Source organism: Dendrobates tinctorius, unplaced genomic scaffold (genome assembly GCF_039654945.1).
Source record: "Dendrobates tinctorius isolate UK_male_01 unplaced genomic scaffold, ASM3965494v1 ptg000065l, whole genome shotgun sequence".
Classification (NCBI taxonomy): Eukaryota; Metazoa; Chordata; class Amphibia; order Anura; family Dendrobatidae; genus Dendrobates; species Dendrobates tinctorius.
The window spans coordinates 3,639,738-3,662,662 of NW_027361733.1; the positions used below are offsets into that span (position 1 = coordinate 3,639,738).

At 45.9% G+C, this 22,925-nt stretch overlaps 1 protein-coding gene across 6 annotated transcripts in view; it reads right to left on the reverse strand.

Moving 5' to 3' along the window:
• Nucleotides 1-22,925, reverse strand: part of CSE1L (chromosome segregation 1 like) — a 90,510-nt gene that overhangs the window by 49,631 nt on the left and 17,954 nt on the right. For all 6 annotated transcript variants that reach the window (XM_073580524.1, XM_073580521.1, XM_073580525.1 and 3 more), the window contains exons 13-19: nucleotides 19,979-20,181; nucleotides 19,694-19,778; nucleotides 7,673-7,734; nucleotides 7,307-7,446; nucleotides 6,867-6,970; nucleotides 5,402-5,499; nucleotides 5,147-5,297 (exon numbers count right to left, since the gene is read on the reverse strand). In XM_073580524.1, coding sequence (XP_073436625.1) covers nucleotides 5,147-5,297; nucleotides 5,402-5,499; nucleotides 6,867-6,970; nucleotides 7,307-7,446; nucleotides 7,673-7,734; nucleotides 19,694-19,778; nucleotides 19,979-20,181 — 843 coding nt within the window. The remainder of the gene's footprint in view (nucleotides 1-5,146; nucleotides 5,298-5,401; nucleotides 5,500-6,866; nucleotides 6,971-7,306; nucleotides 7,447-7,672; nucleotides 7,735-19,693; nucleotides 19,779-19,978; nucleotides 20,182-22,925) is intronic.

Consider the following 22,925-nt stretch of genomic DNA (forward strand, 5'->3'; position numbering starts at 1 on the left):
GTCATCCTCCTACCATATATTAAGATGCAAGTAAGCAATCTCTCTTGCGTTGCACTCACAGGTAAATCCTAGACCAAGGTTGTTGACATTGAGGAGCGCAATAAAAAGAGTGAAACTCGGCCTCTAAGCCAAACCAAAGGATGAAAATATCATCAATGTATCTGGACTAAAGGTTGATATAGGGGTGCCACCATCTGTCCTGGTCCTCAAATACCATAGTTTCCTCCCACCAGCCCAGGAGCAAAGTTGCAAATGTGGGAGCAGACTGGCTCCCCATCGCAGTGCCCATGAGCTCATGGAAGTACTTCCTGTTAAACAAAAAAATAATTATGTGTAAGGGTAAAGGATAGAATATCCAGAGGAACTGGTTATGTTCCATATATTGAATTGCTCTTGTAATTAAATAGTGCCTTGTTGCCGCCAGTCCCATGTCATGGGGGATGTTCCCATAGAGTGCCTCCGGATCTATGCAGACCAAGAGGACACGATTCTCCACAGCAACATGATGCAACTGGTTAAGATGTAATGTGTCCTGAACATATGATGGGAGGGTGATGATGAAGGGGTGCAACACTTTGTATACCCCCACGTTCTCTGTGATGGATCCTGTGCCCGATACTACAGGCCACACCTTCAGTGGCTCCAAGCCTTTATGTATTTTGGGCAAGGCATAGAACGTGGGGGTAATGGGAACCTCTGCAATTAAGAAATTTTAATTCATTCTCAGAGATAAGGGATTTTCCTCTATCAGTCTCCAAGATAACCAAGCAATCATTAGTGAATGTTTTGAGTAGGAACTTGACATTAATACCTCATAAGTATTGCAGTCATTTAAGATTACATAACACATCCCTAGGTATTTCTGATGGTCCAACAGTAGAAGATTGCCCCCTTGTCGGAGGGTTTGATAATCAAATCTCCAAGTTTATCAAGGGCAAGTGACTCCCCCTCAGACAGGTTGGAAACAAGGTTCAGATTCCTCTGTGGAATTTTACACCACCGCTTTCAAAAATATATCAATAGATACTATGCTTTAAGTGGGTAAATGGACCCTCATCTGTGCATTTTTTTATTCTCTTGCAGTAGTCCCAAAAGGTGCTTGGAAACACGATGTCTTCATCCGAGTGCCCAAATTGATGACATTTGTCTTTATTATGATTTTGAAAGAATAATTTTCATTTTAGATTCCAAAAATGTTGAGATCCTTTACCTACAAAAAGCAGTTGTAATCCTTGTTTGGAACGAAATTCATTCCTTTCTGTAGTACTCCAAACGCCTCGCTATTTAGTTTATAAGATGTTAAATTAATAATTTGCCCGTGTGCTCAGTGTCTGTGTCTCAGGATGGAGAAGAGGACCTGTTTCTATTGGATGGTATAAATGTGTCTCTCCATGTTTCCATCTGTTTGCTGGAACCTCCCGCTAGTCTCTATCTGGATTTAGAGTATCTCCCCCTACCACGGGGGTTAGCCCTGTAGTACACTCCCACCCCCCCCCGTATCCAATTATCAGCATCACATGATAATGCTTCAGCTGATGATGGAACTGTGAAATTGTAAAGCACGATTTTCTTTAAATTCTGCCAGATCTCTCGTAAATTGTGTATGTTTACTTTCCTTTATCAGGGACTGGAATTTTTCCACTGATATTTGTAAAATATTTTCCCATCTGTCGGGATCCAATTCATACTTCAACAGTTTCTCATTTTGCTCATTCAGTTTTTAGTCGAACTTTCAAATGAGCGCTTCTCTTCAATGAGCAGGAGATTCATAAACCTCACTGAGGACTCATATGGATTCTTTGTACCAGGCTGTCAGTAATTGGGGACTCGTGGTACAAGGAGAGGAACAGATATTAATTCTCAATCCCTTGGGGACAATTTTAATATACTTTTCCAGGGCCTTTATTTCCTGCTTCCAACCCATTCCAAACCATTTCAGTTAGATTGAGGTCGGGTGATTGTGGAGGCCATGACATCTCACACAGCCTCCATCTCTCTCCTTGATCACATAAGCCCTTACATAGCCTGGAGGTGAGTTTTGTGACCTTGTCCTTTTGGTACTCATTCTGGGTAGTGTGCCCTCAATTTTGAAAAAAGCACCAACACTGTCAACATCAGTGGTTCACGGTGGGGAACACACATGAAGGAACCATCCACTCACTTTGTTCTGCATTTCACAGAGACATGGTGGTTGGTTCCAAAACTCTCAAATTTGTATCATCAGACCACAGGAGAGGTTTCCACTGATCTAATGTTCAGTCCTTGTGTTGTTTGGCCCAAAGAAGTCTCTTCTTGTTTGTGGTCTTCAATAGTTTACTTTGTAGCAATTTGACGATAAAAACGTTCTTTTCAGTCTCATCTGGGCAGCTGATGTTAAGATGTGTCTGCTAATTTACGTCTGTGCATTATGAGGTGATGCGAGTGTGGTTTCTGAAGCTGGCAACTGTGATGGACTTGCTCTCTGCAGCCGAGGTTGCTCTTGATCTTTCTTTCTTGGGGCGGTGCTCATGAGATCCAGTTTCATCATAGTGACTGATAGTTTTCATGACTGCATTTGAGGATACCTTCAACGTTCTAGCAATTTTCCGTATTGACTGACCGTCCTATATTGAAAGTAATGAAGGCCTGTTTACTTAGTTGAGTTGTTATTGAGATGTTTTGGCGCAGAGCAGTTGTGGAATATGGCTCAGCACTGTACAGAGCTGTTTGCCAACACTGCTTCCGCAGAACACAACTGATGATCGCAAACACATTCTGACGGCCGGTGATTCTACAAATGAACTGTTGACAGGAAATAACTGTTCACTGGATGCCATTCCAGGTCATACCTGAAGAAACTGGAGTAGAGAATGCTAAGGGGGTGTAAAGCTGTCTGAGTAATAAGGAGGTGGTACTGTGAGTAATTAAAGGTTTAACACATTACAATTTGAACATCTTTGAGGTTTCGCTGCCTTCTGTCTGAACCTACAGTGTGCATATTACAACAACAAAAACCATTGCATGAACAGCTGTGCCCAAACTTATGGCCGAGACTATACACCCACGTGAGCAACACATTCCCAGTCTCAAGACCACTTACAGCAAGCAGATGTTTTGAATGCGAAAGGCAGTCTACAACATAGTCGCAGAACTTCAACTTTACAGAAGGCTGGACAAGGCACTTTAATCAAAAGAAAATTCCAGTAGGTGATAATACAATAAATCTGGAAAACCTCAGTGATGAAAAATTGTGTGTTTTAGCAAAACTTGCTAACTCCAACTCACCTGACTGCTGCAACAAATCACAGGACTCAATGGTCAGGTGAAAAACGGGAAGCGGAGTTGCCTTGACTGAATAAACAGGGATTAAACTACCTGATTATGACCGATATTATTTGTTTTCAAGCATCCCTGCGATTAGCAAGTTTTGTTAAAGAAGTTGTCTGGGCACAATTAACATTTTATTATTCCCTTAGTTCAGTGATTTTCCACCTTTTTTGAGCCGCGGCACACTTTTTATACGTAAAAAATCCCGGGGCACACCACCAACCAAAATGGCACAAAATGACACTAAAACAGTACATATTATACATATAGTTAATAATATAGATTCTAAATGTATTTTTACTCAGTGTGAGGTCCTTTCAATAAATTATTTATTTTAAAAAAGTTAAATAAAAAAGGATAACCCCCTCATATATACAATCCCATGTAACCTCATACATACAGTCCCATGTATATATACAGTCCCATGTAAAGTCATACATACAGTCCCACGTATATGAGCCACATAATTATCAGCATATACCATATATATATATATATATATATATATATATATATATATATATATATATATATATATATATAGTATATGAGCTGGCGCTTGTACTCCAGCCTCATGGCCATAGTATTTCTCATTGTACCCCTTTATATTGCAGTATATGAGCCACATAATTATCCCTTTCTTTTAGTAATATGCCCCATCATTATCCCCTTCTTTTAGTAATATGCCCCATCATTATCACCTTCTTGTAGTAATATGCCCCATCATTATCACCTTCTTGTAGTAATATGCCCCATCATTATCACCTTCTTGAAGTAATATGCCCCATCATTATCACCTTCTTGTAGTAATATGCCCCATCATAATCCCCTTCATGTAGAAATTGCCCATTCCACTACCTCCATCATTTCCTTCTCCCCACCACCCCATTATTGCCCTTTCGACAACCCCATCATTGCCCTCTCCCCACCACCGCCTTCTTATCACCCCCATCACCGCCTTCTCCATGACTCCCATCATTGCTTCTCATCACATCCATCAACTCACCTACACACGCACACAAACACACACCTCTCACCTAGACACACACACACACACACACACACACACACACCCCCCCCCTCACCTCTCCTCACCGGCAGCTTCCTCTCACTGGCACAGCAGCCGCGGGGCTGAATGATGATGTCATCCAGCCGCGCCGCTGACTGCTGTGTCAGGGAGGAAGCGACACAGGAACACGGGACTGCTGCCTCTCCCACCCGCCGCCCTGCTTGCCTCCACATGGCTAATTTGCATCGCATGTAAATTAGCCATGCGGACACGCGGCACACCCGACCATGTGTCGCGGCACACTAGTGTGCCGCGGAACACTGGTTGAAAACCACTGCCTTAGTTAATAAAGAAAACAAATAAAAATTGAGCCATGCTAACCTACCGGATTTGGCGAAGGCAGCCACATGCTCTGCATTTACAAGGGCAGATAGTAGTCTCCGTTCAGTGCAACAGCAGGACCGCCAGGATCTGTGATTGGCTGCAGTAGTCAAGTCATGTGTCTCCAGCAGCATATTATAGGCAACGCCTGCAATCCCGACACGCTTTAGACACCTGACCAGGGCATCCAATCACTATTACCAGCGATCCTGCTCCTGTTTTGAACGGCGACGACTTCCTGACGGTGCTAGCGCAGACCACAGGGTGGCCGTTGATGGATCCTAAGAAGAATATAGCTTCAATTGTGCTTTTTTTCCATTTAAACCAAAGATAAATTTATAGTTTTGCCCACACAACCTCACTAACTTATGAGGCAATGCCTTTAACACACTCTGAACATCTTGAGTACATTCATCCGTCCAGTGTCAGGAGCCATCATTCAACACTCACCTTGCACATCATTTCGGAGTATTTCTGTAAAAACCATAAAAAGTGCCTCTTCAAAGCTGGAAACAGTAGCCGGATTGGCCCTGCATGTGATCCTTACTGAGAGGCAAATGGACTCAAATAGATAATGGTTAAAATGTGGCTTGCTGGGGTTCTACAAACATGAAAAAAAATAAATAATTAAATCCAGTGCATGAGCAGGTCTGTCCAGTGCATGAGCAGGTCTGTCATTGAGCAGCGCCATGCATGGCCACTCACCTTACTGACAGCCAGCAGCTTCTGCGTCAGCTGTGGGATGACAGAGGGGATGTACGGGATGATGGCCTCCTGCAGCAGGGAGAAGCTTCTCATGATTGCTGGCAGAAAAGCAAATGGAAGAGGTAATGAAGTGGGCACCACATGCATTCTGCTGCTGCCACTTTGTCCTAGGAGGCATTTTTTACCAGTGCACAATGGTATATGCACACAGTTTTATGGGGAATTTAATTTGGAGTACATCTGCTCTAAAAGGACCCGGAACAATCCTGGTGGGAAAAAAAAATGCATGCACTCCAAACTAGGAAATGTTCAAGAGAAATGCTGCAATCCATGCCTCAGCAAAAAAAAAAAAAAAAAAACAAAAAAAAAAAACCCTCTTTAAAACCGCATTCAGAAAAGAAAAATTCCTTAAAGTGTTTCATAAAGCGTTTTCCACATGAAAACTCAAAGTTTTTGCCAGCCTCCAAAAAACTATGTGCACAGACCCAAAAGCCACTTCTATTCAATATGTTGGAACTATGTGGCCCCAGCGCTGGTGTTTGGGCCACCTTAGAGAGGTTGTCAACTACTTTTACATTGATAATCTATCATTAGTAAGGGTCATCTATGTCTGATCGGCCGACCCCCCCCCAATTAGCTGTTATCTGTGTCAGCAGCCGCCAGTAGTCACTTGATTAGCTGCTAAACCTTCTATTGATTTGGATGGGAGGCAGACACACAATACCAAGCCTTAGCCACTATTAGAAAACAGAGCAGCTCCACAAAGAGTACTTCCAACCAGCGGCTGCTGTCGACAAACATAACAGCTGCTCGGCGGAGGTACCAAGTACTGGACCACGGTCGATCAGAAAGTCTGGAAAGAGCAACAAAAGAGCGAGTATGGCATTGATTAGAGCACGGCAGGTTGGCATCACTGGCCACCTCTGAGTAAAGCATGCAGCTGTTAGGCTGGTTTCACATTAGCTTTTTTTGCGCAGCGCATCGTGCGCTTCCAAGCGCATGCGTACCTATGTTTAACATGAAGGGCGCATGGTCTTGCGTTTGCACGCGTTCGTATGCATTTTCGTGCGCATGTGTTTTTTCAAGGTGTGCCAGACACAACCTGTTGCATTTTTGGGTCCGCCGAAAGGCATAAAAAAACGCATGCGCACGGAATGCAACAAAATAACACATTACAGTCTATGGGAACGTAGGCGTGCGCATGGACATGCGTTCGTCTGCGTTTTTGGCGTAAAAATGTGTAGACACTGGTTTTAACCCCTAGAGAACGAATGCGCATAAAAAACACAAACGCATGCAAAAACGCATGATTCGATTTTTTGCATGCGTTTCTATTGCGCACGATGTGCTCCGCAAAAAAATGCTAATGTGAAAGTAGCCTTACAGAAGTGCACCAAAACAGCACAAAGGGCTACAAGTACAGAGGTGCCATGTGCCCTTCTCCTAGTCCTCGCTCACTGCTTACCTTTCATGATGTATTCGTTCTCACAGGAGCCGGGTAATGAGAGCGCTTTGAACAGATTTGACAGAAGTTGTTCTGTGTAAGGTAACATGTCAGCGGCAGAGATGCTGGGGATAGAGACGCCATATTGCACTTTAAATTACACTCACTACAAGGAATCTGACCTATAGAACAGAAGACCCCGCATTTGACACACAGGAGACTCCTCCAGTAAATAATTGGAAAAGGCTGGTGCGAAATCCCTCTCCCCCTTAGACCAGTCTGTAAAGCAGCCCATCTCTCAGAGAAACAAAGCGTCAGCCATGTTGATCTCAGACAGACGTTTCCATATTTCGCCAACACTGAACACTGATGAAAAAACTCTGCGACTAATGAACGTGCCAGTTAGAGGTACAATTGTGTCACAGGAGGGGCACATGAGGACTGAGACAGCAGGAGCTTACAGGGTGGCGTTGGCAGCACCTCCTCGCATGGTGAAAAATCGCTCCAGGGCATGAGCTGCATATGTGTGCACAACAATACTCTCTGCCTGCAGGTGAGAGATCAGCAAAGGAATTGCCACCAGCAGCTGATCTTTAGGAACCTGCAAAATACAGAAGACATGAGTGCGTCTACTGGGAGGTCACTCGACAACTGTTCATTACATGTCAAGAACACAAATGACACCTAGAGGGTTTAAAATGGCATTAAGCCATTTCTCTGGTGTAAAAAAAGTCTCAAATTATGCTGAACACCAAATTTACAATCTTTCTGCATTTCCAAGATGGATTACAGGAGCTGTAATAGGGGTGATGGCGTCACAAAGTTACCTGATTCCTGAAGAACATTATGTACTTGATCCCATCGGCTTTCAGCACAGGATATTCATTAACTGGAAAAATTAAATATATGAGTATAGATTAGAAGGCTCCAGAAATGCACTTTTTTGTGCTTTGTTTTTAGGGTATTCGATGCAAGGTAAAAATAACTAGTTGACATGACTCTCTAGGTCAGTATGGTTATAAACTTGTAAAGTTAGCGTTACTTTTAAAAGTTAAAAAAGAAAAAAAAAAAATTCAGAACACTGAAGAAAAAACAGAAAACTTTTTTTCCCTATCAATTTAGCGTGGCAATCTGACATTTCTATTAATACCATATTTGGGTGCAGAGGTCGTTTTGATCGCTTTTTCTTAGTTTTTTGGGTAATTCCGGTGTTTGGTTATTTTGTTTTTTTACAGCATTAGATTAGCATAAACTGGACTTTCAAAGTAAATAAACTTTTTATTTTTTTTTAGTTAGTAAAAGGAGGGGGGTGACAGAACTTTTTTTTTTTTAAAGTTTTTAATCTGAATTTTTTAGTACCTTAAGGAACTTGAACCTGTAAACATTTGATCAATTATTATTGCAGTAGAAAATAGGTATTAGACCTACCAGTAATGATGTTTCCAGGAGTCCATCCTGACAGCACCATGGAGGATGTCCTCCTCCTCCTCCTCCTTACAGGGACAGGAACGCACACAAGAGGTTAAAAGGTCCCGTCCCACCCCATTTCCCTCAGTGATTTAACAAGTATCACAGCGAGGATAATACAAGTAACACTTTAATGATACAGTCATATTACAGCATAAGACATAACAAACAGGGAGGGAACTACCCGTGCTGTCAGGATTGACTCCTGGAAACATCATTACCGGTAGGTCTAATACCTATTTTCCAGGACATCCCCCTGATAGCACCATGGAGAGTACCAAAGCACCTCCTCAGGGTGGGATTACCGCTTGGAGAACCTCTCCCAAATGCGGTCTGTTGACCAGCTAGCACATCAAGCTTGTAGTGCTTGCAGAATGTATTAAGTCTGGCCCAGGTTGCTGCTCTACAGATTTGATCAACCGAGGCGCCTGCCTGTTCGGCCCACGAATCCGATACCGCCCTTGTAGAGTGGGCCTTTAAAGTATCTGGCGGGTTGGCGCCTTAAGCTTGGAAGGCATCGGAGATTACTGAAGTAATCCATCTTGCGATGGTTGCCTTAGAGGCTTTTTTCCCCTTGTTTTTACCCCCAAAAAGGACAAACAGATTTGGGTCAATACACCAGCTGCTGGTGGCCTCTAAATAGACTATAACCCCGCGTGTCTCACATCCAGTGAGGGAAGACGTTCCTTTTCATTACGGGGGTTGTCACAGAAGGATGGTAACACTATCTCCTGGTTTATATTTTGGCAAGAGGCTACCTTTGGAATAAATGCCGGATCTAATCTCAAGATTATACGATCTTCTCTGATCTGGAGATATGGGTCTCTGGTGGACAGGGCCTGGATTTCCCCTATTCTCTTGGCCGTGGTAATGGCTACAAGGAAGGCCGTTCTGCGAGTGAGAGTTGCAATGGTCATCTCTTCCCTGGGGACGTAGGGATCCCTACATAGGAACCCGAGTACCAGGCCAAGGTCCCAAGGCGGGGTGAGCTGCCTAATCATTGGGCGAAGACATTGCGTGGCCTTTATAAATCTTACTACCCAGGGGTGAGATGCTAAGGGGTAATTAAAGAAGGAGCTTAAGTGTTATACGGGGGAAGGAGGGGAGAGGGGGGGAAGAAGGGGAGAGGGGGGAAGGAGGGGAGAGGGGGGAAGGAGGGGAGAGGGGGGAAGGAGGGGAGAGGGGGGAAGGAGGGGAGAGGGGGGAAGGAGGGGAGAGGGGGGGAGAGGGGGGGCGGGGGGGATATGTTGTGGGAGAGTTTTCATACTGCAATGTGATAAAGGGACTACAAGAGACCGACTACAACTGATGTTCATAGGACATAATGAGTGGTGATACAAGAATTCTAAGTTGGAATGTGAGGGGGGTTTCAGATCCAAGTAAAAGAGCGGCAGTCATGGCAGAAATTAGAAAGCACAATCCAGCTATTACGTGTTTACTAGAAACTCACTTGATTAAAGGAAAAGAAAAATGGCTAGAGAAAAAATGGATTACCCGGGCCTATCACTCTATGTATTCGGCCTACGCGAGGGGAGTCTCTGTACTGATACATTCTCATGCTCACTACGAGGAAATTGAATCTTACGTAGATAGGGATGGGCAGTTTGTTTCCCTGAGATGCCGAATTTCTGGTGTATGTGTGATCATAGTGGCACTTTATATTCCACCCCCATATTCGAAAAAGAAACTACAAGAGATTTTTGAGTGGACGGGGAGGGGAATGTCCGGTGTTAATATTAGGGGACGTTAACAATGTCATGAACGAGTATTGGGATCGTGTGGGAATCGGGGGAATTAACCCCAGGAAGGATAGGATGACTCCATTCGGGACATATGTTAGTGAGATGGGTATGATAGACTTATGGAGAGTGCGGAATGAGGGGAACAAATGCTTTTCGTGTTATTCGTCCTCGTATCATGCCTTATCGCGCATAGACTTAGCATTAGGTAACAGGGGCATGGACGGAATAGTTGGGACGGTGGAATATTTACAGAGAGTTATCTCCGACCATAAGGCAATTGAAGTTAGTTTGAGACTGGGAGTGGGAAAAAGGAGGAGAGTAGGGGGGACAATACATCCGGAATGGCTCAAATGTCTTAATATGGAAATTATTAAAAAAGATCTTATTGAATTCTTCCAATTAAATGAAGGTTCTGCTGACTCACTTATAGTGTGGGATACCATGAAAGCATATTTAAGGGGACTATTCATACGAGATATTTCGAGACGTAAGACACAAACGAGACAGGTAAACCAAGAGACTATAGACAGATTGAGCAGGGCAGAGGAGGAAATGATACGTAGGCCCAGTATCGCCACTAAAAAGGCATTAAAAGAAGCACAAGAAGAAGTAAATAAGTTATATTTACAAGGGATAGACAAGAAAAGGGCATTCCAGAGAGCACTGTTCTATGACGAAGGGGAAAAGGTGGGACACTTACTGTCAGTGATATCTGCGGCGCAGAAAGGGTCCACACAGATATATAAAATTGTCAAGGAGGATGGGGTAACTCATAAAGCCACCTCTGGGATATTGGAATGTTTCCGGGAATACTATGTAAAATTATATACCTCAGAATTGGGGGTTAGAGAACAAGAAATGGATAGATACTTACAAGAGATAGAGATACCTAAGTTAGATGATACTGATAAACAGAATCTGGAAGAATTATTTACTGTAGAGGAAGTGGAGAAGGCTATTCTGTCATTGGCAAATAATAGGTCACCTGGCTCTGACGGTATCCCGGGAGAAGCATATAAGGAACTAATAGAGGTCGTAGCACCTAAACTTAAGGAGGTATTTGAAGATGCAGCGGAGAGAGGGGCTTTGCCGAGGTCTATGAGGGAGGCCGTAATTGTGGTTATTCCTAAGGAGGGGAAAGATGCCTCATCCGTTGAATCCTATAGACCCATCTCGTTATTGACGTCAGACGTTAAAATATTAGCTAAAATGTTGGCGATAAGAATGTCTGGGGTTGTTCAAAAATTGATACATCCAGACCAATCGGGTTTTTTACAAAATAGATCTACCGCCATTAACCTACGTAGACTCTTTCTTAATATACAACTCCCGGCAGATAATGAAGGGGAAAGGGTGGTGGCCTCGCTGGATGCACGAAAGGCATTTGATAGGGTAGAGTGGAATTATCTATGGGCAGTATTGAAGTTAATGGGATTCGGACATAGATTTATTTCCTGGATTAAATTATTATACGTGGATCCAAAGGGGTACATTAGGATTAACGGGGAGACCTCGGAGTCGTTTGGGTTGTTCAGAGGAACTCGTCAGGGATGCCCCTTATCGCCGTTGCTATTTGCGGTGGCGATGGAGCCATTAGCGATTAAAATTCGTAACTCCACAGAAATACAGGGCTTCAGATATGGGAATCTGGAGGAAAAGATTGCCCTATATGCAGATGACATACTCCTTTTTCTGCAAGATGGGGGAGATTTGTTGACTAAGGTTATGGCCCTTATAGAAAGATTTGGATCCTTTTCCGGATTGAGAATTAATTGGGACAAATCATGTATCATGGGGATTGACCGGGAATTGGGATGTCCACATATAGGTGGGGTGGATGGACAGCTGAAAGTAGTTAATGAATTTAAATACCTCGGAATATGGGTATCAATGCCTATATCTAGATTTCTCGAATTAAACCTGGATCCTTTATTAGTTAAACTTAAAGCCAAGATGACAGCATGGTGTAAACTAGTATTGTCAATAATAGGGAGGACGAACCTACTTAAAATGATAATGATGCCTCAGTTGGTGTATATTCTCCATAATACCCCGGTGTGGATCCCAAAGAGAAGATTTTATAAAATTAATACTATTTTTAGGGAACTAATTTGGGGGAAAAAACAAGCAAAACTTAAACTGGAAGTGCTCCAAAGGGGGAAGGAGGAAGGAGGGCTGGCGGCACCAAACCCATGGAAATACTTTATAGCAACGCAAGGGCAGCACTTCAGAGGTTGGCAAGAGGAGGGAAATTTAAATGTTATGGGAAAAATTTTGGCCCAACTGACCAATAAAAAAATATTAATACAGAGTCTGGAGGCGGGATGCTTTGTGAGTCATGGAAAAGGACTACCTACTTTTAGGTTAATGCATAAAATATGGCAAAATATTAAGAGTCTCAGAGGAATTGGGGAATTGACGACATACACGCCTATTTGGGATAATGCAAGCCTATCAGAACTGTGTAAATTGAAGGATTTTGGTGATTGGGAGAGGAAAGGATTGCAATATATGTGGCAGTTACTGGAGGGGACGGAAATCAAGCCATTTTCTGTATTAAAAGAGGAGTTTGGGCTCTCGAGCAGCGGGGAGTTTCGATACCTCGGTCTCAGGCATGCATTCCAGGCACAGAAACATATGACACATATGACGGTACAAAAAGATGTTGTGTTGGATTATGTGTGCGCGTCTGGGGGTACGAGGGGAGTTATTTCCACCATTTACAGGGACCTATTGTACTCCCACATGATTAGGTTTCCCCTAAAGGCAAAAGCTAAATGGGAGAGGGAAGTGGGACAGATAGAAGATGAAATATGGGACACTATATTAGAATATATACCCAAACTTTCATTGAGTGAACCGGGTAGGATATCGCAGCTGTACATCATACATAGAACGTATAAAACCCCGGAACTTATGGAAAAAATGGGCCTGAGGGACAATGCGGAATGTCCAAGATGTAGAGTTGAGCACGCGGGAATGTTACACATGCTCTGGTCCTGCCCATTTTGGACTCTCTTCATATTGGGGGGAGGTTATTGAACAAATTGAGAAGATATACCAATGTGGAGTGGGAAGGGACCCCATGACGTGTGTGTTGGGGTATGTGGAGGAAGTGTCTGTGGGAAATGCATATAAGCCAATTATAGCAAAACTTTTATATGTTGCCCATAAACTGGTCGCACAAAAATGGATCGATGCCGAGCCCCCGACGGTTGGGGAATTTATTGTACGAGTGAACAATGTAGTTCGGTTAGAAGAAAGAGTTTATAGACGACGACACAAAGAGGTGCATTTTGAAAAACTTTGGTCTAAGTGGTTGCAGTAGAGTCAACCTTATTGAGAATGTCTTATGGCAATTAGGCTGGGGGGGCGAGGGAGGAGGGGGGGCTTTCTTATGAGGGGGGGTAACTCGAATGTCGTATATTTTTTTTGTATATGTTCTGGATTTTGCATAGGCTTTTGCCTGCATGTAATGTAAACGGCATTTGAATATAATAAAAAATCTTTGGTTCAAAAAAAAAAAAAAAAAAGGAAGGAGCTTAAGGCCGAAATCTGGACCTTTAAGGTGCTGGGCTTAAGGCCTTTATTAAACCCTGACTGTAGAAAGTTTAAGATACTAGGGAGGTCAGGGGTACCCGCCACGAGGTCGGACCTGCCACCGTCCAGACAAAATCTCTTCCATATCTTCCGGTATATTGTGGACGTAGCCGGTTTCCTGCTGGCCTGTAGGGTAGATATGACCTGATCGGATAAGCCTTTTGCCTTCAGGATGTTCCTTTCAGGATCCAAGCCGAGAGGTGGATTCTTGCTGGATTCGGATGGTGGATCGGGCCCTGGTGGACGACGTCTTTCTTCAGAGGTAGCTCGACTGGGTTTTCCACTGCCATGGCCCCCAGTAGGGGAAACCAGCTTCTCTTTGGCCAGTATGGAACCACCATTATCACCTTTTCGCGGTCCTCGTGGATTTTCCAGAGTACCGCCGGTATGAGCGCCAGTGGTGGGAACGCGTAAGAGGGGTTCTTCCCAGGCCTGGCTCAGGGCGTATACGCCTTCCGGGTGGTCCGCCGAGTTCAGGAAGTAGAATCTGGAGACCTTTGACCTTGGCTGTGTCCACCAACATAGTGACTTTTTCACTAGTCCTGGCAGCCTTATGGGTCTGTCGAGTGAAGCCAGACTCCTGTCCCATATTGCGAGGATCTCCCTTTGTAATGGTCTCGAATGGAACTGGGCCCATCTGACACACAGAATGCAAGCAGTCATTAAGCCCAGAACCTCCATTGCGCCTCTTATGGAGGAGCGATGCTTCAAGAGGTCTCCTGCTCTGTCTTGAATAGTCTTCTGCCTTCCTTTTGGTAGCAGGGATATCCTGTCTTGTGAGTCTACGAGAACTCAGAGGAAGACCTTTCTGCACTCTGGTATGATGAGCTCTGACTTCTGCCAGTTGATCACCCAGCCGAGGAACTCCATTACTGTAATTGCTCGGTTCCTGTCTCGATTGAGCGCTTTTTCGGATCCTGCCACCAGGAGGAAATCGTCGATGTATAGTATGATCATGATACCTTGACCTCTCAGGAAGGCCACTACCTCCGCTACCAGTTTTGTGAAGATTCGGGGGGCCGACGCCAGCCCGAATGGAAGGCATTGGAACTGGAAATGGCAGGTCCGGGTTGGTAATTTGACTGCGAATCTTAGCAGACTTTGGGATGACGGATGGATAGGGACCTAATTGTACGCACTCTTCAGGTCGAGGGTGCACATGACAGCATCCCTGTCTATTAGCTGTATTGCGGACCGAATTAATTTAATCCGGAACCTCTTGTGCCTGACCCAGGCATTTAGAGGCTTTAAATTCATAATAGTTCGGGCCTCGCCGGATGGTTTTGCAATGGAGAACAGGGAGGAGGAGTGTCCCTTTCCCCTTTCTGTCAGAGGAACCGGTACTATAACCTCTGAACTGATCATGTCCTGTATGTCCGCCCACATGGTGGAGTCCGCCGGGACTACGGTGGGGGCAATGTATCTGTCGGGGGGAGGGGAGTAAAGATCTATACTGTAACCCTCCGCAATGGTTCCGAGGACCCACTGGTTGTGGGTGACTCGGGCCCAATTTACTGCGAAGTGGCGAAGTCTTCCCCCGATACTTACGGCGTCATTGCCTCCGAGATCTGGAGGTTGACGCAAAAAGGGAGCCTTTGCTTCTCGCACCCTGGCTGTGGGAGCTCCTATAGGAGCCTCTGTTGCACCTGGCTTGGCTCCTAAAGTCGGCCTGTCTCCTATAGGAGGGGCCTCTCCGAAAGGACTGGGGCCACTTACAGTTGTGGCCAAAAGTATTGACACCCCTGCAATTCTGTCAGATAATACTCAGTTTCTTCCTGAAAATGATTGCAAACAAATTCTTTGGTATTATCTTCATTTAATTTGTCTTAAATGAAAAAACACAAAAAGAATTGTCCTAAAGCCAAATTGGATATAATTCCACACCAAACATAAAAAAGAGGGTGGACAAAAGTATTGTCACTGTTCGAAAAATCTTGTGATGCTTCTCTAATTTGTGTAATTAACAGCACCTGTAACTTACCTGTGGCACCTAACAGGTGTTGGCAATAACTAAATCACACTTGCAGCCAGTTGACATGGATTAAAGTCGACAACCTCTGTCCTGTGTCCTTGTGTGTACCACATTGAGCATGGAGAAAAGAAAGAAGACCAAAGAACTGTCTGAGGACTTGAGAAACCAAATTGTGAGGAAGCATGAGCAATCTCAAGGCTACAAGTCCATCTACAAAGACATGAATGTTCCTGTGTCTACCATGCGCAGTGTCATCAAGAAGTTTAAAGCCCATGGCACTGTAGCTAACCTCCTTAGATGTGGACGGAAAAGAAAAATTGACAAGACATTTCAACGCAAGATTGTGCGGATGTTGGATAAAGAACCTCGACTAACATCCAAACAAGTTCAAGCTGCCCTGCAGTCCGGGGGTATAACAGTGTCAACCCGTACTATCCGTCGGCGTCTGAATGAAAAGGGACTGTATGGTAGGAGACCCAGGAAGACCCCACTTCTTACCCCGAGACATAAAAAAGCCAGGCTGGAGTTTGCCAAAACTTACCTGAAAAAGCCTAAAACGTTTTGGAAGAATTTTCTCTGGTCAGATGAGACAAAAGTAGAGCTTTTTGGGCAAAGGCATCAACATAAGAGTTTACAGGAGAAAAAAAGAGGCATTCAAAGAAAAGAACACGGTCCCTACAATCAAACATGGCGGAGGTTCCCTGATGTTTTGGGGTTGCTTTGCTGCCACTGGACTGCTTGACCGTGTGCATGGCATTATGAAGTCAGAAGACTACCAACAAATTTTGCAGCATAATGTAGGGCCCAGTGTGAGAAAGCTGGGTCTCCCTCAGAGGTCATGGGTCTTCCAGCAGGGCAATGACCCAAAACACACTTCAAAAAGCACTAGAAAATGGTTTGAGAGAAAGCACTGGAGACTTCTAAGGTGGCCAGCAATGAGTCCAGACCTGAATCCCATAGAACACCTGTGGAGAGATCTAAAAATGGCAGTTTGGAGAAGGCACCCTTCAAATATCAGGGACCTGGAGCAGTTTGCCAAAGAAGAATGGCCTAAAATTCCAGCAAAGCATTGTAAGAAACTCATTGATGGTTACCGGAAGCGGTTGGTCGCAGTTATTTTGGCTAAAGGTTGTGCAACAAAGTATTAGGATGAGGGTGCCAATACTTTTGTTGGGCCCATTTTTGGAGTTTTGTGTGAAATGATCAATGTTTTGCTTTTTGCTTCATTCTTTGTATTTTTTTCATTTAAGACAAATAAAATGAAGATAACACCAAAGAATTTGTGTTTGCAATCATTTTCAGGAAGAAACTGAGTATTATCTGACAGAATTGCAGGGGTGTCAAAACTTTTGGCCACAACTGTAGGTTTTTCTTCTGGGAAACCTTTATTTCTGTTGGACACCAGCTCTAAAATGTTATCTAGGGCTGGTCCGAATACCCTTAGGCCCGAGAAGGGGATGGAGAATAGCTTCACCTTAGAGGCGTTATCCCCTGACCAGGATTTAAGCCAGACCGCTCTTCTAGCTGCATTAGAAAGGGAGCTGTTTCTGGCTGCAAACCTTACTGATTCGGCTGACGTATCCGACAGGAACGCCGTGGCCGATTTCATGAGGGGAAGGGATGCTAGGATCTCAGATCAAGGGGTCTTGTTGTTTAGGTGTTCCTCCAACTGCCCCATCCACAGAAACATAGACCTGGCCACCGAGGTGGCTGCTATGTTAGCCCTGATGAGGGCTGCCGAAGTCTCCCATGTCCTTTTTAATAAAACGTTCGCCTTCCTGTCCACCGGGTCCCAGAGACTTGATGAATCCTCGAACGGGATGGCGGTCTTCTTGGTGACCTTGGCTACAGGAACATCAATCTTCGGAACTTCCTCCCACGATCGTGTTTCCTTGGGATCAAAAGGCAGTCGACTTTTAAAGTCACGGGATAGTATGAGTCGGCGTTCCGCCTCCTTCCACTCCTCAAGGACCATCGTTTTGATGTATTTACTTATGGGGAACACTGTCTGTGTCCGAGCCACCAGTCCTCCGAACATCAGGTCCTGTCTAGACTGCGGCTTAGGAACTTCCTCGATCTGCATGGTGTTCCTCACCGCCTGGACCAACTCGTCCGTGTCCTCTAGCCAGAACAAGTATTTCCTGCCTGTCCGCCGGGATCTCTCCTTCCTCCTCTGGATCCAAGTCCCAGAAGTCTGACCCCTCGATAAGATCTTGCTTCGGACACTGGCTCTGCCTCGGACGCTTGCGGCTTGGCCCTGGACTGGGGGACTGCTGCTGTGCGAGGCTGACTTTGGAGGCCTGGACTTCCTCCCGTATTGTGAAGGGTTAAAACTAAAATCAGAGCTGAAGTTTCACTTCTCCATTTCTCTGAAGGTTTCGTTTCTTCATTTTTGTTGCTGTGAGATACATTTTTGTAATTGGCATGGGCTGTCATGAAACCAGACTGTTCCCATCAGGTGCGAGATAAGGGAGGCGGGAGTGTAAAACTCTGAAGAATATGCCATTATACTACTTCCTATTTGGATACGGACATATATGCAGTTCCGGTTTTCTTGCAATATTATTGGCTTACAAAGTGAAGCATTACCATGATGTTATTGGTAGTTGAGAACCTTGCATAATTAAGCAAAATATTATAAAAGATGTGACTAAAATAAAGGGGCTTAGTGATCTGCCTCGATCCTCCCGTACAGAGACCCCAGTCTCCGTGTGGTCATTTGAGTTGCTAGCAACACTGTGGAATAATTTGGAAATCACTGGATCAACCGTGAAGGGTTAATTTAGCCCTCCCAAAATAGCTACCTCGACAGTATCAAGGATCTCATCTCGGAGAGGAGGGATGGCTGCTGGTCTCTTATGACCCTGGATGTGCAGAGTCCACAGAGGGTTTTGCTATAGGTGTCTGGCAGCTTTACCCTGCATACAGGGCATCTGACCGACTTGGATGCGGCCTTCGCAGGGTCCTTAGTCACTGTCGGGGGGGCTGCTGGGGTTTCCTTATCCTATTAATTTAAGATAGGCTAGGCAGGCCCTGGGCTGCGGGGAGGGTGGTCTGCGCCAGGCGCACTTACCCCTCCATTCGCCGGAGCCTCTGTATCCACCCTTGCCGCGGTCTGCGCTTCCAGAGAGACGCTGAGCTCCTGGAGCGTGCGCTGAGAATCAAACCCGGTGCGTGACGTCACCAGAAGTGACGCGTGTCTTCTTGCGATAGGTGGGGAATCGCTCCAGCCGCTTGCCCCGCCTGCGACTCCGACGGCACTCTCCTCGTGATGCCGGCGCCCGCTCGGCCAGCTGCCTGCGGGGGACCGGCCTTCGCCTGCCATGGCGGCCACCTGCTGGAGCCGAGAGCCTCCCACCGGGAGGAGCAGCTCTTTCCATGAGCGTCGTCCTGCTCCTGGCCTTTGGGGCAGAGGGACTCCCCACCGGGAAGTTTCGGTCCTGGGCTTGACAGGGGGAAGGTTTGGACTGGCAGCCCAATCCCCCTGGGCCCTCCGGTAAGCTCTGCAGCGCTTCCTCTCGCGTGTCCTTCCATGCAGGGACAGGAAAACCACTGAGGGAAATGGAGTGGAACGGGACTTTTTAACCTCTCGTGTGCTTTTCCTGTCCCTGTAGGAGGACGTCCTCCATGGTGCTGTCAGGGGGACGTCCTGAAATAATCTATAAAACGCAGCATGCGGCCGGGCTTCATGGGAGATTAAAGATTCATGGGACGAGAGCCCTTTAGTAGGCCCACCCAACTACTAAGTCACAATTGCATTGGTTAGATTTTGGTGTAAGCCATTGACAGTGTCATTTAAATGGTTACACAGCAGTGATCGGAGCTAGCACTTATCGCTGCTGTAAAAGAAGGTACCAGTTGCGTAACACAGCACTGCTCCATATACCCCCTACACACACACACACACACACATCACGAAGGGATTAACACAGTATTAGTAACGGACATGTCCCCTGTCCAACAATCCAGAATACAGCTTATAAAACAAGGATCAAGAACAGCCCATTATGACAATTCACATTAGATACTGCACTGGTCACGCTTACATGTCCAACTGTATTACTCACTATTTGCAGACTTGAGATCCGGAAGGATGTGATTGATGAAGAATTCTGTTAAGTTGACGAGTTCATTAGCTTGTGTTATACCGTGCTGTGGAGAGAAATATACACCAGTCACCCACAATATCCATGAATGCAGCTTGAACTGGATCAGAGTGCTGCATTGAAAAAAAGTAGCCAGCTATGGCCTACATAGCACTATATGACTGACTATATACAAACTATAGATACATGGGCGTGCTATAGCAGAGGAGTGCCACACATATACAAAGGATCATGTCTCCATCAGACCTTCTGCGTTTGGGCCTTTGATGCCAGTGACGTCACTAGGTAGATGGCAGCGTCTTTGTGCTTCCAGTTGACAGATGGGTTTTTGGCGTATTCCTGGAGCATAGAGCTGACGTAACAAGAGAAGATGTTGGTGACTGGACCCTCAAAAAACTTGCACAAACCACGGACGAGATCACAAGCAGCACGGCGTCTGGTATCAATATCTGGAACAAGGTGAAAAATAGAAAATTAGTTGGCGAGAAATACCCAGACTCATCTGCAATGGTAAATCAAAGAGTCTACCTATATATGCACCACATTAGCAGTCATATTAATAAAAAAAGTTGTCCATTTTAAAAGGGACTTCTTTAATGTCTTTCTTACATGCATGTATTTTGGGCTAAAATCATTTTTGCAATTGGATTTCATTAAAAATTTTGCACTGTTTGCCTTCTACACGGTTAAATAAAAGGCTATAAGAAGTACAAACTCCGCCCGCTAGACCTTCGTAGTGAGCTGACTAACAGATTCTCCATTAACTCATTTGGCATCCAGCAATTAAAAAAAAAAAAAGAAAAGATCAACAAAGAAGCAATAGAAGATAAAACGCTGAATTTTTTTTAATGAAACCCAATAACAAAATGTATGTAATTGGGGATAAAACAGGATTTTTTGGGTTGCTTACCGTAAAATCTGTTTCTCGGAGCCTTCATTGGGGGACACAGAGACCATGGGTGTATGCTGCTGCCACTAGGAGGCTGACACTATGCACAAAAAAAGGTTAGCCCCTCCTCCGCCGTATACACCCCACCGACCGGCAGGAAGTTCCTCAGTTAGTCAGAAAGCAGTAGGAGAAGTCAGAATAGATTGAGAACAGAACAAACAACTCAACTGTAACAAACCGACAAACATAAGAACAGGAGTTGTAGAACATGGGAGGGTGCTGTGTCCCCCAATGAAGGCTCCGAGAAACAGATTTTACGGTAAGCAACCCAAAAAATCCTGTTTTCTCGTTCGCCTTATTGGGGGACACAGAGACCATGGGACGTCCCAAAGCAGTCCCTGGGGTGGGAAACAAACTTCCATCAGGCCAGTGGACTCGCCACCGCAGCCTGCAGAATACTTCTACCTAGGCTGGCGTCCGCCGAAGCGTAGGTGTGGACCCTGTAGAATTTCACAAAGGTGTGAACCGATGACCACGTTGCAGCCTTGCAAAGCTGCAGCGCGGAAGCTCTGTGGCGCACCGCCCAGGAGGCACCCACCGCCCGGGTAGAGTGCGCTCTGACCCCTGGAGGGGCCACTCGATGCTTGACCCGGTATGCCTCCACAATTGCCGATCTGATCCAGCGCGCAATAGTGGCCTTTGAGGCTGGGTGACCTTTCCTCGCCCCGTCAGGAATGATGAACAGAGAGTCTGACTTCCGCAAGGAAGTCGTCCGGGCTAGATAGACTCTCAATGCCCTGACTAGGTCCAGCTTGTTCAAGGACCGCTCCCGAGGGTGAGCTGGGCTCGGGCAGAAGGATGGCAGAACAATGTCCTCATTGAGGTGAAACGAAGATACCACCTTCGGAAGAAAAGAGGGCGGAGGCCGCAGAACTACCTTGTCCTGATGAAGGACCAAAAAAGGAGAGCGGCAAGAAAGTGCTGCCAATTCCGACACGTGCCGGATGGAGGTAATGGCCACCAGAAAGGCCACTTTCCAAGAAAGGAGGGAAAGGGAAACGTCCCTGAGAGGTTCAAAAGGAGGACCCTGCAGAACCTGAAGAACCAAATTAAGATCCCAAGGATCCACGGGCGCTCGGTACGGAGGAACCGTGTGAGCCACACCCTGGAGGAAGGTTTTGACCTGGGGCCGGGAGGCCAGCATTTTCTGAAATAAAATGGACAGTGCCGAAACTTGACCCTTCAAGGAACTGAGAGCAAGCCCCGCATCCAGCCCTGCCTGCAGAAACGCCAGAATAGAAGGGAGCGAAAAAACCAAGGGCGCGATGTCATTGGTCTCACACCAGGAGAAATAGGCTTTCCAAGTACGGTAATAGATCTTCGAAGAAGGCGGCTTTCTGGCGCGGATCATGGTATGAATCACCCGATCAGAGAATCCTGCCCGTCTCAAAACCTCGGTCTCAACAGCCACGCCGTTAAATTGAGCGACCGAGAATTGGGGTGGCAAATCGGGCCTTGAGACAACAGATTTGCCCTGTCGGGAAGCTTCCAGGGAGCGTCCGCGAGAAGGTTGACAATGTCCGCGAACCAAGACCTTCTGGGCCAATTCGGGGCGATGAGGATGACTGGAATCCCCTCTGCTTTGATTTTCTTCAACAACTTGGGAAGAAGAGGCAGAGGAGGGAACAGGTAGGGGAGCTCGAACTGTGACCAAGGGACGGCCAGAGCGTCGGCGCCCACTGCCAGAGGGTCCCGAGACCTGGACACGAATTGTGGGACTTTCCTGTTGAGGCGAGATGCCATGAGGTCTACATCCGGAGTTCCCCACCGACGGCAGAGCAGATGAAACACCTCCGGATGTAGGGACCATTCCCCTGCCGCGAGACCCTCGCGGCTGAGGAAATCGGCGGCCCAGTTGTCCACGCCGGGAATGTGAACCGCGGAAATCGTTGGAACAAAGGTCTCTGCCCATTGAAGAATTCTGGACACTTCCGCCAGAGCTGAGACACTCTGTGTCCCCCCTTGGCGGTTGATATACGCCACCGCTGTGGCATTGTCTGTCTGAATCCTGACAGGCAGGCCCTTGAGGCGCCTTTCCCAGTGGACGAGAGCTAGATGGATCGCTCGTATCTCTAGGACATTGATCTGCAGAGCTGATTCCTGAGTCGACCATCGACCCTGAACAGTGTGATTGCGGAACACTGCACCCCAGCCGATGAGGCTGGCGTCCGTAGTGACAATCTGCCAGTGAACGGGAAGAAAAGACCGCCCCAAGAGAATGAGGGGAGACGTCAACCACCAGTT